At 32.5% G+C, this 14,627-nt stretch overlaps 1 protein-coding gene across 1 annotated transcript in view; it reads right to left on the bottom strand.

Moving 5' to 3' along the window:
- Positions 1-14,099, bottom strand: part of LOC119833328 — a 29,959-nt gene extending 15,860 nt beyond the window's left edge. The window contains exons 1-2 of the mRNA XM_038357313.1: positions 13,970-14,099; positions 13,126-13,236 (exon numbers count right to left, since the gene is read on the bottom strand). Coding sequence (XP_038213241.1) covers positions 13,126-13,236; positions 13,970-14,021 — 163 coding nt within the window. The 5' untranslated portion in view covers positions 14,022-14,099. The remainder of the gene's footprint in view (positions 1-13,125; positions 13,237-13,969) is intronic.
- Between the last annotated feature and the right edge of the window lie 528 nt (positions 14,100-14,627).

Genomic DNA, 14,627 nt, shown 5'->3' on the forward strand with positions numbered 1-14,627 from the left:
TGACAGATTCGAAATTCAAATGTAATATTTTTTTATAATTAAGTGTAACAGTATTTATGGCCAGACTAAGTAAATGAATGTCAACAGCTTTATATATTTTATACTAGACCGTGACTGTATCCCACCGCAGCTTCTCACGTAAAAAATCCCTCATCCTTGAGATTTCTCAGGTCTCAAGCTATCTTCGTACCAATTTCATCTAAATCGATTCAGTAATTTCGACGTGAAGAAGAGACAGACATACAGACCGTTACCCTTGCATTTATAAACTTAGTAAGGACAGAGAAATATATTTTAAATTGTTACTATCTCAACATATATATATTACTAGCTGCACCCGGCAAACGCTGTTCTGCCTTACTCTGATCATTTAGAGGTATGAAAAATAGATGTTAGCCGATTCTCAAACATGCCCGATATGCACACAAAATTTCATAAGAATCGGTCAAGCCGTTTCGGAGGAGTATGGAAACGAAAACTGTGACACGTGAATTTTATATATTAGACTAGCTGCGCCCCGCGGTTTCACCCGCGTAAGTCCGTATCCCGTAGGAATATCGGGATAAAAAATAGATGTTGGCCGATTCTCAGACATACTCAACATGCACACAAAATTTCATAAGAATCGGTCAAGCCGTTTCGGAGGAGTTTGGCAACGAAAACTGTGACACGAGAATTTTTTTTATATATTAGACTAGCTGCACCCGGCAAACGCTGTTCTGCCTTACTCTTATCATTAAGGGGTATGAAAAATAGATGTTGGCCGATGCTCATAGATACCGGATAAGCACAAAAAATTTCAACAAAATCGGTCAAGCCGTTTCGGAGGAGTATGGCAACGAAAACTGTGACACGAGAATTTTATATATTAGATAAAACTATTAGAAACTTTAAACAAGCCCACAACTTACTGATTCTTGTTTGTCCATCAGCCGCGCTAGTCGCAGGCAAAGCCAGGCCATCCAATGTATCCTCACTGCCGATCTGATGAAGCGGCAACTCCACCGTATCCAGGGATCCTCCTGGCCACGCCATTATCTCACCATCACAAACAGCACACCCACACTTACACAGGCACTTGTACACACATTTCTATGTGTGATAGTTTAACACATACAAAGACACTTCGTAATGGTATGTATTTGAACACAATCTATTATGTAGCACCGTTCGAGTCTTATACAGGTATGCATCCAATTCAATAATACGGAATTATGGTTTTATTTTTTATTCACCTACGTGAAACATTTTGAAAATAATTTTAATTCGTTGAATATCACAAAATTAATATGTTAAACAAATGAAACATGCTTTTTAAATAATATTTACTAGGGTTTTTAACGTAATAATATTTTGAACACTTTACGCCGCAACTATAAGTACTTATAGATACTACTAAAATAATTAACTACTTAAATATATTTGCAATAAGACGTTACATATATTATGAGTATGTTTCAGTATATTTCAATAATTTATAACGCAAATGCCACAAAAAAGTTATATTTTCCCTGAGTAGTTACGATATGTTTTGGCGGGAATCGGTAACTTATTTTTAATCTGCATTTTAACCGCTGTGTCAACCGAATCTCCACGTTCTACTATACAACATTACTATATCAGTGTCATAAGTAGTTAATGTTTGATATTATATAGATTTGTGCAGTGATTCATTCTTAATGACAGTCGATATTCATTATGCAGGTAAAGTAACTATCACATTATCTAATATATCTGTAGACTATAAATAATATTGAATTTGAATTACTGAATTAAACTTTATTTCTGTTTCATCGAATGTCATAATTACTACAGCTGATATAATACTATACCAGTATCATTACATAGGAAATAAAATAGATTCAACTAATAATAGTAACAATTATCAGCATAATATAAATCCGTAGTTTGTTTGATTGTACGTGCTAATCACAACTAGTACTGGGTCGATTTGATAAAGTCTACCACCGTTGGATATGTACGTGATCCCTGAGTGCTAAAGGCTGTATGTACCACGGGCGAAGTCGGGCGGTAGTTAGGTTTAAACTTGTCTGTATGCTGTGTTATTACGTTTGTGAAAATTATTGCATAAAATGTATTTTATAAAAACATTTTATCAAAACAAACAACCAAAAATATACCGTCATTACGAGTTATTTTTACTTATATGAGGCAGTTATATATAAACACAATAAACATATTTACGATCAGAAAACCGTTTGTGAATTCAGCTGATGGCTGATCCGAAAAGCAGTTCAGTCAACAAGGAAAAGTCTGCATGACAGTCTTCATCTTATCAAATCAGATAATGTATGAAATGTGATATTTTGAGACTTTAAGTAGACAATTTAATATTATTACAACTAAGTGATACTTATATACGTCCATTTGTAGATATTAGATAAAGTTCATAACCACTTATGATAATTTAACTTATAGGAACTAATTACGAGTGGCTGAAAAATGGTGACTAGTGGTCTTAAATGTCAGTTATTTAAAGTTTGATACGTATTATATTACTTTTTAATTAATAAAACATATAAACATGTAATTGATAGTTTGTTGAAAATTAATAAACAAGCCCTGGATCGTGACTAGCTGAGTATATTCTAACGGAAACTTAATTACTTCTATTAGCGCGTACTTCACACACAGCGACTTGAGTTCTTTGCGAATGAAACATTGTACATCGTACATTCTAATAATAAATAATGTAAACGTTTAAACAATATTAGCATAGAAATAAAATAACATAACATATATATTTATATGTAATCGAATGTCTCGTAAAATTCGCAACGAGGCTACGGCATAAATAACAATAAATTATTTGATAAAACAGAAAAAATATCAGTTCTATTATTGTTGATACTTATTTAAGAACTAAAGTAAATAATGATATCGCTAGCAGCTAGACGGTATACCAGCACGTTAACTTATCACTGATATTATTTAAAGTGGACCAAGCACTTCAAAACACAAGACACTATCTGTAATGAGGTCGTAAATATCTAATAAACCATTATAATTTTGATGCTACAGCAACAAGAATTCCTTCAGCTGCTGCCACATAGTCGCAACACACAAATCACGCACTCTTATTCATAGGAAACTAAATTTCGTTGAAACCGTCGATCGACACGCGATCCCACGCATCTACTGAACTCCTAAAGATAGTCTGATAAGATTACACGGTTTCTCACGGAGTTGCGACACTGCAGGTGTGACGCCTCACTTGTGACGTCACGCGGTGTGTACACACCCTTATGCGGGAACTATGCTTTTGGAGTAATGACCACGGCTGGAATTGAAATTAATTGTCGTGATATGAATTTGAGTTCGCTGTGGTTGATTCGCGTGTAGAAGATTATTTACATTATTTGTTCTATACCGGCATGTCTATAATGATAGTTTAACGAGTGAATACATTGAATTTCATCTGATGAGATGATAGTAAATGAAATTATTCATTTGCATTAGATACAGCAGCTGCTGATTATTGATTATTTTTTTATTATTTATTCTACATTTGCGGTTCGTTTGAAATTTACGCAAAATCTGTTTATTTCAATGCCTTCAACTCTGTGTAAGCTATCAGAACGCGACATTAAAAAAAAACCGATACTTTATGATTCGCGATACGATGCGATAAGCGTTCGCGGTTATACAAGTTTAATTATAAATAACGGTTTCTCATTGTGCTACGAATATTTGCAAATGGTTTGATTATTCCTAATCTATTTATTAAAATGCAATAGGTTGTATTAACGCACGGGCTAAGAGGTTTCTTTCCATATATATCTGGATGACGCCTTTATCGCTGTTTATTTACTACTCGGCAATCTGAGCCCAAATAAACATTTAAACAAACAAAAATAAAAATACAATATGTATACTTGGACAGCGTAGTCACCCCACTAACACACATAAAGCTCAGCGCTCACTGGGCGCTCCCTTCGCGTGAAACCTTTTTTCGTGATTATGATAGGCTTTGTTTTACGGGCCGCAGTAATGAGTTTCGCGTGGACAATGGTACTCAATTTGTCATCCGTTCACAAATATGCTTCGTTAAATTGAATTCTATTATTATTTTTGACGTGAAACATTTTCTAGCACTGCTGTTTGATCGAATGACGTCATTACGTATAAATATATTTATCAGGTTTGTGTATTTTGAAGCTATTCTATACTAATATAAATCGATTTTTTCTCCTTACTTGTATTTAACCGCCTCCTTGATACAGTACAGTTATCGCATGAACGTAGGACGATGGTGTCCTGGGTCCCTGGTGGGGACCCGCAAAAAAAGAAATATCTCGCCCTGGCAGGACACGAAGGCTGATCACCTACTTGTCCATAAAGATAATCGATCAGTGAAATAGATGTATATCACCTGCTCCATACCCCACTACAAATGGCATCACACTGTTCCCGATTATGTTTGGAAAATACGGGTGATTTCTGTTTGCGTATTGATAAAAAAGAATCGATAAATGTTAATCAGAGTCTTGTAACTTGGTTAGGGGTTTGTTTTGCATAATCGTTCACTAAAATCTATTATTCAATCAGGTTCAAAGCATTCTTTAGAGTCCAGGCACAAGTCTTTGACATGACAAGTGAACTCTGAATAATTGATCGGTTTAAGAAACCTACAGCTGTGGCACACACTCAATTACTTCAGCTGTGTTTTGATTTTTATCACACTCTTTCGCGTGAAGTACTTGTATTAATAACCTATATCATTCTATTAATTTCTATTAATAATCTATCTATCTAACAAGAAAAAATACGTAACATATTAGAACAATATGACTGAACTGAGCTTACTACTTACTAACTAGGTACAAAAGATTCCCTCGATTTTTACGGATATGTAGCATCAGGTATCTGTGCCAAACCGATCATATTCTATTGATCTCCGAATCGAATTTAGGACTTTTCAAAGGAGGAGGAGGAAACGCTAGCACATAAACAGTTACTGGACAAGTCTTCGTCACAGATAACATAATGCTATACGCTTCGTGTAGCATCTAGCTTGGCTATTTTATTAGCTTCATATAACATACAGGATGTTTGTATGTAATCGACTTCTTTAGAATAGATTTTGATCCACTTTAAACGGACAGATTCATTCCAAACCTTTTACACTTACCTATTCAGCATCGGTGACAGGAATATAATTTCTTAAATTGATCTTATTATCCTGAATCGCCAGGATGATTGAAGTGTTGTTTTTAATTTTTGAACCACATGTATCACTCGACATTTTATTTTAATAATGTAGTTAACTTTAACTGTCTTTATTCTACATACGAAAGAAATAAAACAATCATTGATATAATAAAATTACCGTCTATGTAAGTGAATATGTTATATATTCAGTGATATATAATGTCTATTGACATAATATGTGCATTGATATGTAAAAAGTAAACAACATTTTAAATTATGCACTGTGAATCACCGACAAAGTGAGACGCACGAAATGTGGTAAGATAATAGATTTTTTTTTATGGCAGGGCAAGCAAAGGAGCAGGTGGGCCACCTGATGTTAAGTGGTCACCACCGCCCATAAACACTTGCAACGCTAGAGTTACAATTGCTTTTCCAATAACACAACTTTAACATTTAATTATCTTCGTGGTGGATTACAGACCTTTTTCATTTCATGAAACATAAATCGATGTAAGCACAGCGGAAAAAGGATGTTAATTATTAAATATATACTGCGTTCTAGGGTGCATATGGAGATCTGAGGGATTTATGCATGTTTTCATTGCAGACCCTAGATTATTGTGACCACAATGATAAAAGTTAATAAGTTTAAGAAACTTATTGTTGCAGAGTGATGCACATGTGGGCTGTAGTAATTGATTGCTTCGAAAAAACAAAACTAAGGGTAATTTTAAACCTTGGCTCATAAAGAAATTGACAATATATAATACAGACTTTTGCCTCAACATATTCAGCTTTTATGAAACCAAGTGTTAATTAGTAATTAGTATAAATATTGGGGAAAACAATAATATGCTAATTATTTCTAAAATAACCAATGTAATTATTTAAATTAATATTTTTCTAATTAACTCAGCATAGAACTTTTCGTACATTAAGTTATTATAGGTAAATGATAAATGATTTACAATTACTTACTTAATTCGTTACTTGACCTCATAGCGATCGATTTTGGTGTTATTATTTTTTTCATGTGAACAATAAAACAGTTTTTAATATTTAAAACGTTGTTGTATTATTTAAATTCTAAATTATCCTCATAGAAGTACTCTACAGCGAACACAGCCTGTTTTAACTCGAATATTTAAAATTCATTCCAAGAAAACGCAACTTGTAAGTTTTTACACGAATAAATCGATTTACTGGCATATTAATGTATACAGCTTACCAATATGTCACAGATTATTAATTTAAAAAATATATAAGTGTTATTTGACTAATGGATTTGTTATTTTACAAAGTTATCGTATGCCGAGGGCGGGCGGGCGGCGACGTGCGGCACCCTCGCGTCGGTGTTTGGTACTGGGCGGGAAAATAGAAACAGAATTATCACTTAGCTGAAAAGGCTCGGGAACCTACTTTGATAACGACATTTAGCCGGCAACATACTACGTAAGCGTAGTTACGTGTTTTAAAATGGTGAAATGTGTAGTTTTTAACAACAATTTTGTTGGGTGTAATTTACATATTATTTTCTTTGTCTCTAGTTTTACAATCTTTGTATAGTCTATGCTCTATAGTCTACTTTTGGATAAGCTCTATGAAGGTATATTATGATTATCATTTCTTTTTAAGTACATCGAACATCAGTTCTCTACATTTTAAAATTGGTGAAATATTACTATGTAGGTAATAAAATTTCATTTTGCTCTTCATTATTTGTAATCAAAATATAAGATAAATATTAAAAGACTAAGCAAACTTTAGAGTTGTGCATTTATCATTTCTTTTTTCACAATTAAAAACGTGAATAAATCCAGTGAAGGAAAACTTTCCTATGACGTGCGCGCCGGACTAAGCCTCAGTATTAAACTTTGTTTCAATGTAATTTTACTGCCTTACAATTGATATCGAACGTATACTTAAATGAACATAAGCTTGTTATTTGAAAAGAAAATAATTGGAAAGTTTGTTTGTATAAATCTTTAAATACTTTTGTACATTACTCATGAATTTTTATATAAAAATTTCACACTCAAACCTGTAATTTTAGGTTATTTTTCAATGTTGAATAAATTAAACAACAAACTGTTAATTCAGATCCGTGTGGTAAATAATAACATCTTCTTCAACATATTAATATTCGATAAGTATAGAATTATGTTTTTTGTGGTGTTGTATTGCGTCTCAGCATGTCAGTGTGTCTTTTTATTAAGAACAGGAATTACTGTTATTAAAACAAGTGACTTTTTACTTTTATTGCAATAGTATTTTTACGATCTTTCATTTAATTCGTAATAAATGCATAGTGTAACAAAAAATTAATATGAGAGTGCCAATTTGTTTGTCTCTATATCCTGTATAACTACCATGATTCCGATAATAAAATCACCTCATAAGTCAAAATCCCTCCATCAGTTAGGGCTGGAGGGTATGCCAAAGAAATGGACATACATAGTCACATACGTACACAAACTTTGATACGCTCAAAAAACATAACCCTCCTATGAAAGTCGGGTAATACTGTCGTAGTCGGGTAAAAATAAAAATAAAAATAATTTCATGTGGTTGAGAACTCCATTCTTTTCAACCAACCTTGACTAGTTCGTAGACAGTCTATTGAATAAATAATATTTATTCATAATCATTGGGTAGGTAAAATTCGAAAAATGCGAACAGACTACACGAAAATATATAAAACAGTTTTAATTAATTCGTTTTTATATAAGTAATATGTCTACTTATATGTAACTTATGTGTACCTAACTATCATAAATCTGTCATGTAAAGTGAATGCCTCTTGTGCATCGGATTGCGGCACCCCTGTAATGAGACCATTTTTTTTTCAACAAATAAATAAAAATCAATTTTAATGGATACATGGCATGGATTTAAGGGATTCCGAAACCAAGGCTAAAACCGTTATGAGTACCTGATTATCTCTAATTTTAAAGAGCAAGTCTAGACATAATTATGTTAATTATAACTTGACGTTGGTAGGACCACAGATAATATAATACTGTACTGTAGGACTAAGGAAATTATAAGAAATTCTTCTTATACAATAAAAGAAAATCACGTAAGTTAGGTAAGTCATCAATGGTTATTCGTAATTCCTTTAAAGTTAAAATTTATCACTGAATAATGAACTTAATCACCTTATAATAAAGTTGAAAATGTGTAATTTTAAGCAAAATTTTGCGAAACGTCAGTGAGTTTAGAATAATCGATAATGACGAGCCAAAGGACGTGGATATACTGACATGTTTATGTAGTGCTCGCATTATTTATGTTGCTACATAAATAATAAATAAGGCTTAATCGAAGTCAAGTCATACATTGAAGCATAATGTAAACACGTTAGTAGGAGGCATTAAATAAGTTTGTTTAGATAATTTGACCTCTTAATGTCCCAGTAAAAGGTAGGGTGATTATTTGTTATTAGTCAATAGAACTTATGAATGAAAAATTTAGTTTCTCATAAAAGAATATCTATTTTTACATAAAACCTAAACCTCTATCAAATTGTTAGAACCAAATTTTAATGTGACTACACGCATGGCACTCGTCTCACAATTTACAATTTAAAATAATTAAAGAGTCATCAAAATCGGTTGCCCCAATCGAAAGTTCTGAGATAATAAAGCCACAGATAATAATTGCTGTCGAATGATAACTTCGAATAAAATCGAATAACGTCGAATAAAAAATTTACGCACGTTACACCATGCATCATGCTTTAAGTTCCATCATCTTTCCTCCTTTTTTGGATATATCCTTATAAACGTCTTGTATAAATCCATTTAACTTTGCATTCTATGAAATATATCCAACGCTGGTAATATTATATCCTCTGCTATTGCGAAGAAGTTTTATTAGAATTACGTTCTTAAATTGTAATAGAACCGGCGAGGTCAAGGGATAAAATGCAGTTCTAGTAAATTATAGTGTTATGCATTCCCAATATGCCTTTAGATAGACATTTAACTACTACGTTTTCCACCTTATTTCAAAGGTTTTCATATCTGCTTTGTTGCAAAAAAGTTGAGAGATATTTAAAAAAAAACAATTACTAATTTTATTCGTCTTTTTTCTAACTGACAGATTATTATAACGCTGGATTTATATGAAATAGCTTAATAGCTAGATTGAATTTAACCTGTAAACAGGTTTTCATATGGCTAAAGAATTCCGACATTTAAACACTGAACCCAGTGTATTCGTAACAAAAAGTTTACAGTTCTAAATAAAGAAAAACTTAGCTTTGTCACAAGACGACGAAAAACAAAGCCTTGGAACGATTCGACCTCACTTTTAGCTAAAAATGGAAAAGTTAAATAGTTTTACGTAACGTTTACAAGTGGGATTCATTAACAAGCTACTTTCGTGTATTACACAAAACTGTTTATATGCTAAATTTACTGTAATGTTTCGAAATTTAGCATTCAGTAACTTTATATACAAATATTTGTACCATTTATTTAAATTAATATACTAATAACCACCTCAATAAAAATATAAAATAAAAAATACAGCCTTTATTTCTCGGACAGGTAAGCTGCACCTGTCCGAGTAATTTTAATTGCAAAATAATTTTACATATCAGTCGAGTATACAGATATACTTCGTATTTTTTTTTGTTTCTAATGATATTATTATTATTAACGCTAAAATAACTTTGTTTATCTGTTTCTTCTTCACGCTTAAGCCACAGAACCGATTTGGATGAAATTTGGTACAGATATAGTTTGAGACTAGACAAAGGATATAGGATAGTTTAATCTCCAAAAATCTTACGGGAACGGTAGACGAGCTTAACTATCTTCGAACCCTTCACTTATAAATATATAAAACATAGAATCTGCGACCTTTCCGTTTGTCTACACCACGTATAAATTACGTAAGTCGTGTTTCTTTGGGGTGACTACTTGTTAGCCGAGAATAACTTATAGACGAAATTAAATAACCCTTTTGTTTTATAACACTCTTTAGTCTTTTATAGCTCTTTTAGTATTAATATAATCCTTATATTGTATTTTTAATGCCAATGTTATAAATACAATTTTAGCCTAATATTTATAAATCGTAGTAGTGTAAGTTTTTGTTCGTTTTTCAATTTCTTTTTATATAATGTATAATCCAAACCCATATCCTTTTCCTTACCCTTCCCATTCCTTTCCTTTATTCCTCTCGTCAATCCATTCTCAATCCCTTTCCAGTTCGAAGTCGGCAATCCATTTGTAGAGGCGTATGGTCTGCAAACGATTTTACGCCTCTCCAAATGTTCATGGGCGGTGGTAGCGCTTACCAACAGGTGACCCACCAGCTTCATTGCCGACAGTGACATAAAAAAAATCTATTTGTTTAAATATGTACCAACAAGCATTCATTCATCTATCCATATAAAAACATTTAAAGTAGAAATAGGTAGTTGAAAATCATCACAAATCATCACATCACAGTCACAATACCTTAGTAATATTTCGATACTCTAAATATATTTTGGTTGATATAAAATAAATTATTCAAATGTATCCCTGCTCTCCTCAACGTGTGGTGGGCGAGTGAAGGTGTGTACGGTCCGCAAATTATGACGGCACGTATAGGGTTGGGCGGAAATAGCCGCCGCTGCCTATTTCCGGTCAGATTTGACGCTAGTTTTCTATCGTCAAATCACTGCAGTGTACGTTAATTATTTTTACACGTGGTCACTTATTTTGTGGTGTTTTTTTAAAGGTTGTTTTGCTATCATTATACGATTATACTAGCTTCATGATTATAATAAAAGTGTGTTAAATCTGTGTTTCGTTTTGTAAAGTTTAACGTAATTTTGAAAAACAAAAAAAGATAAAATCTAATAGAAGGCTAATCAGCAGGGTGAGCATGAAGACGCAACATCCCTGAACTACATTATAAATAACAGTCTATTTATTTACATATTTAACTTTAAAGAGTTAAGACTACACTGCTGAGATTCTTCCATACCTCCGGCAAAAAACCTTTAAAGTTCTCTTGTTATAAGTTGCGTTGCGCTCGCGAAGCGCTAAGTATTAACGAAATATCGTTTGTTTTCTTTTAAATGTCAGTGAATATCAAGGTTGTGGGGTTTTCCTTGGTATTTCCCTCGTGCAACGAAATATATTATTGACACAATGTCATTAAATCCACAACGAATGCCACGTAGCGACATGGTTTAACGTTGGATAAATTCACGATTTTAATTGAAAATACAAACGTGTACCGGATTTGGTCCGATTGGTTCATACAAATTGGATATGTATTTAACATTTTTGATTAGTGTATTAAAATTAACGAGCAATTAGGCACGTTAATTTTTCTAATTAACTAGCTACCACTTAAAGATACTTGGAATTTTAATTTGATTATAATTTACTTATTTTCTTTAATTATCTGGCACAAGTTGAACAGCTGTGCCATAAACCATTTTGATCTGAGTAGATTTAATGATACTAACATATTCTCATACAGAAGTAAATAAAATGTATAAAATTTAAGATAAAAGTATTCTATACTAGTTATATAAAGCTTATGAGATTGTTCGTCTCAACACGCTAATCGCAGGGCAAATACCATGCGGGTTAAACTGCGGGACACAACTAGTGTTACAGATAGCTTTCAACCAAAATGTTAAGTCCTTACAGAGAAACAAATTTAAAGACAAATTATATGTAAGTATTATTATATATTCACCATTTTTCGTAAAAATATTATTCGCAAAAGTGTTTTTCAAGTTAAAGTAATTAATTAAAGAGGACGCATGAAATGTCAGCCGGCGCCCAGCTTTTGCGTGATCTAGGCTTTACTTTGTAAGCTAAAAGATAACTTGTAGAGACTTAACCATTTATGTTAGTGTTTATCACGCTTTCATAATTAAATGCAAATAAAATATACAAAGTAAAATAATGACGTCGTCGTGTGGTCTTTATGATATCATAGATCATAGTATATAAATAATATTTCAAGCAAATTATATAATTTACAATGCTAGATAAACCCTTATTTATTTCTTTCTTAATTTATTATAGTTTCCTTCAAAGATTTAGGTACTGACTCGATCTGATAATGCATTGGGAACAAATGATCGACTTTCATGAACTGCGTGATAGCTCTGGGATCTTGAGATTTGTACAGTTAATTAATGTTTCTCTCTCAGCTTATAACAAATACTATTGAAGCAGTTATTTGAAAACTAATTTTATAACAAATACCTTTATGCAATTTAAACTAAAAAGTTTGATCAGGCGACGTATATATAAATAACCAAAAATCTGTTGTTTTCTTCGCATTATAACAGTCATGTTAAGATGTATTTTATATGCTACAATCAAAACCATCTCTATAGTTAGATATAGCCTTAAAATTCACTACACGTGTAGCTCCATTGTGGTCACGGTCATTGTGAAAATATAATCACAATTTGAAATTAGATGTTATAGCGCGCTTCTATACGGCAATGGTACTGGGTACCTATGTCTTCTTAATTTAATTTGTAGCGACTCAATAGTGCCATAGAAAATAATCGGATTAAATATATTCATCATTTAATATTCAGTAATGACATAAAATATATTAATCAAATCAAATACTAATAATTATTTCTCAACCAACCATTGAACGCTTGGACCAATGTAGTAAAAAAAATTGTATAAAACTAGCGATCCACGTCGGCTTCACCTGTGATCATCATTATCACGCAATATTTTATGACATTAGAGCGTCAAACAAAGAAACAAACACTTCAGCGTTATATTAATATCTGCTAATAATATATTGTGTTTAGCCAAAGGGGAAGGAGGTAAAAATAACACTGAACGCACTATACCTAAGTACTATTAGCTCGCTTAGTCCAATGGTAGAGCAGATGCATATTTAAACTTAAATTGTATGTAATTCGATATTCCTAAAGGACATCCTTATCGCATTACTCACCCAAAGGCACGGAAAGTCGCAGGTAATTCTGAACATGGCGCCACCAGATTGGCGGGGTGATCATTCTTTTTATATCATTCCATCTTATACGGCAACCCCATCCTTGTTCATCTGTAAAATCGTTGGTACAAGTTTAGTTTGATAGTTACGCCTCTGAAATTTCAATATTGTAATTTAGTAGCGACCCTAATAGTAGATACATCACAACACACATCACTTATATAGTGGATCGCATCAAGTGTATTAGACATATTTATTTTGGTCTAACGAGCGAATTGGTAGTAAATACTAAATATAGGCCGAGGATTCTTTGCCGTATGCGGAAGATTGTCTCATGAATAATATAAATATTAATGCAAAAAGATAAATAAAAGGTATGAAGAGATTTAAGAAGACGTAACACTTTGATAATGATTTAGTTTTTCATGTAGGTTTCCCTATAATTATATATCGTGTAAAATGTGAAAAGTAACTTTACTTAGAGCATGTTTTATTACAAAGATAATTAGTAATAAAACTGTAATACCATCACACACATAATTTTTCATGTATTAAGAAGTATATGTGAAGTCATTCATAACTAATTGCTCGCATCCAACCTTGAGATTTAGTGAAAATACGGTATTACATACAAATTAGAAACCAGCTTAATTTCTTTTTAATGACGCTTTTCTAATTTGAGAATAAATATGAATAAAACTATTCCGTATCTGTATGAAATTCATCTGAGTAAATGAACGAAGGAACCGACATTACCGAAAATTTAAAATACCTAATAACAATTTAGTCTGATAAGGTTATCTGTTTTATTTCTTATCTCATAGATCATAACGAAACGACTCACCTTCACCGTCGAGATCTTCGTAACCGTCTCTCAAGTCCCTCAGAGGAATCATCACATTTGTTAAACTTAGTTAATTTGTTTAGTAAACAGATGCATCGCGTTGCTTCGCCGACTGCCGCGCCGCGGTGCGACTAGCGGGAACTAACTGATAAGGCCATTCAGTTATCTCGCAATGATAACTCACTCGTGTCTATTATTTGTTTACCAGACGATTTTATATCGATATTCTGTCTTTTCTACCGGTGTTCACTGTAATTGTATTCTACGTGAGGCACTTGAATTTTCATTATGACTATGATAACGATTACGACTTATAATGTGTCACCGTTGTAGAAGGATCGCTGAAGGAGAACATTACTGCTTATATTAATATTAAGGGAATGATAATTAAGGTTTAGTAGAATAAAGTAGAGTGGTAGAGATGGACATTTGCTACGAAAGGCCGCCAGCTAGAGGTAGCCAGCTAGAGAGCTAAAGCCACAGTACAAATTTCTAAAAACTTTAACGGTTCAGATACTGCCTGTCTAAACGAATATTATAAACAGGAATAAAATTTTATGCCTTTATATGTATGTTTTAAAAAATATGTACCTACAAAAACTAACGGACCGAAATCACAAATCCTTTGTCTACATAGATTATGTAGGTCATGGTACTA

This window comes from Zerene cesonia, chromosome 17, assembly GCF_012273895.1.
Source record: "Zerene cesonia ecotype Mississippi chromosome 17, Zerene_cesonia_1.1, whole genome shotgun sequence".
NCBI classification, from domain to species: Eukaryota; Metazoa; Arthropoda; class Insecta; order Lepidoptera; family Pieridae; genus Zerene; species Zerene cesonia.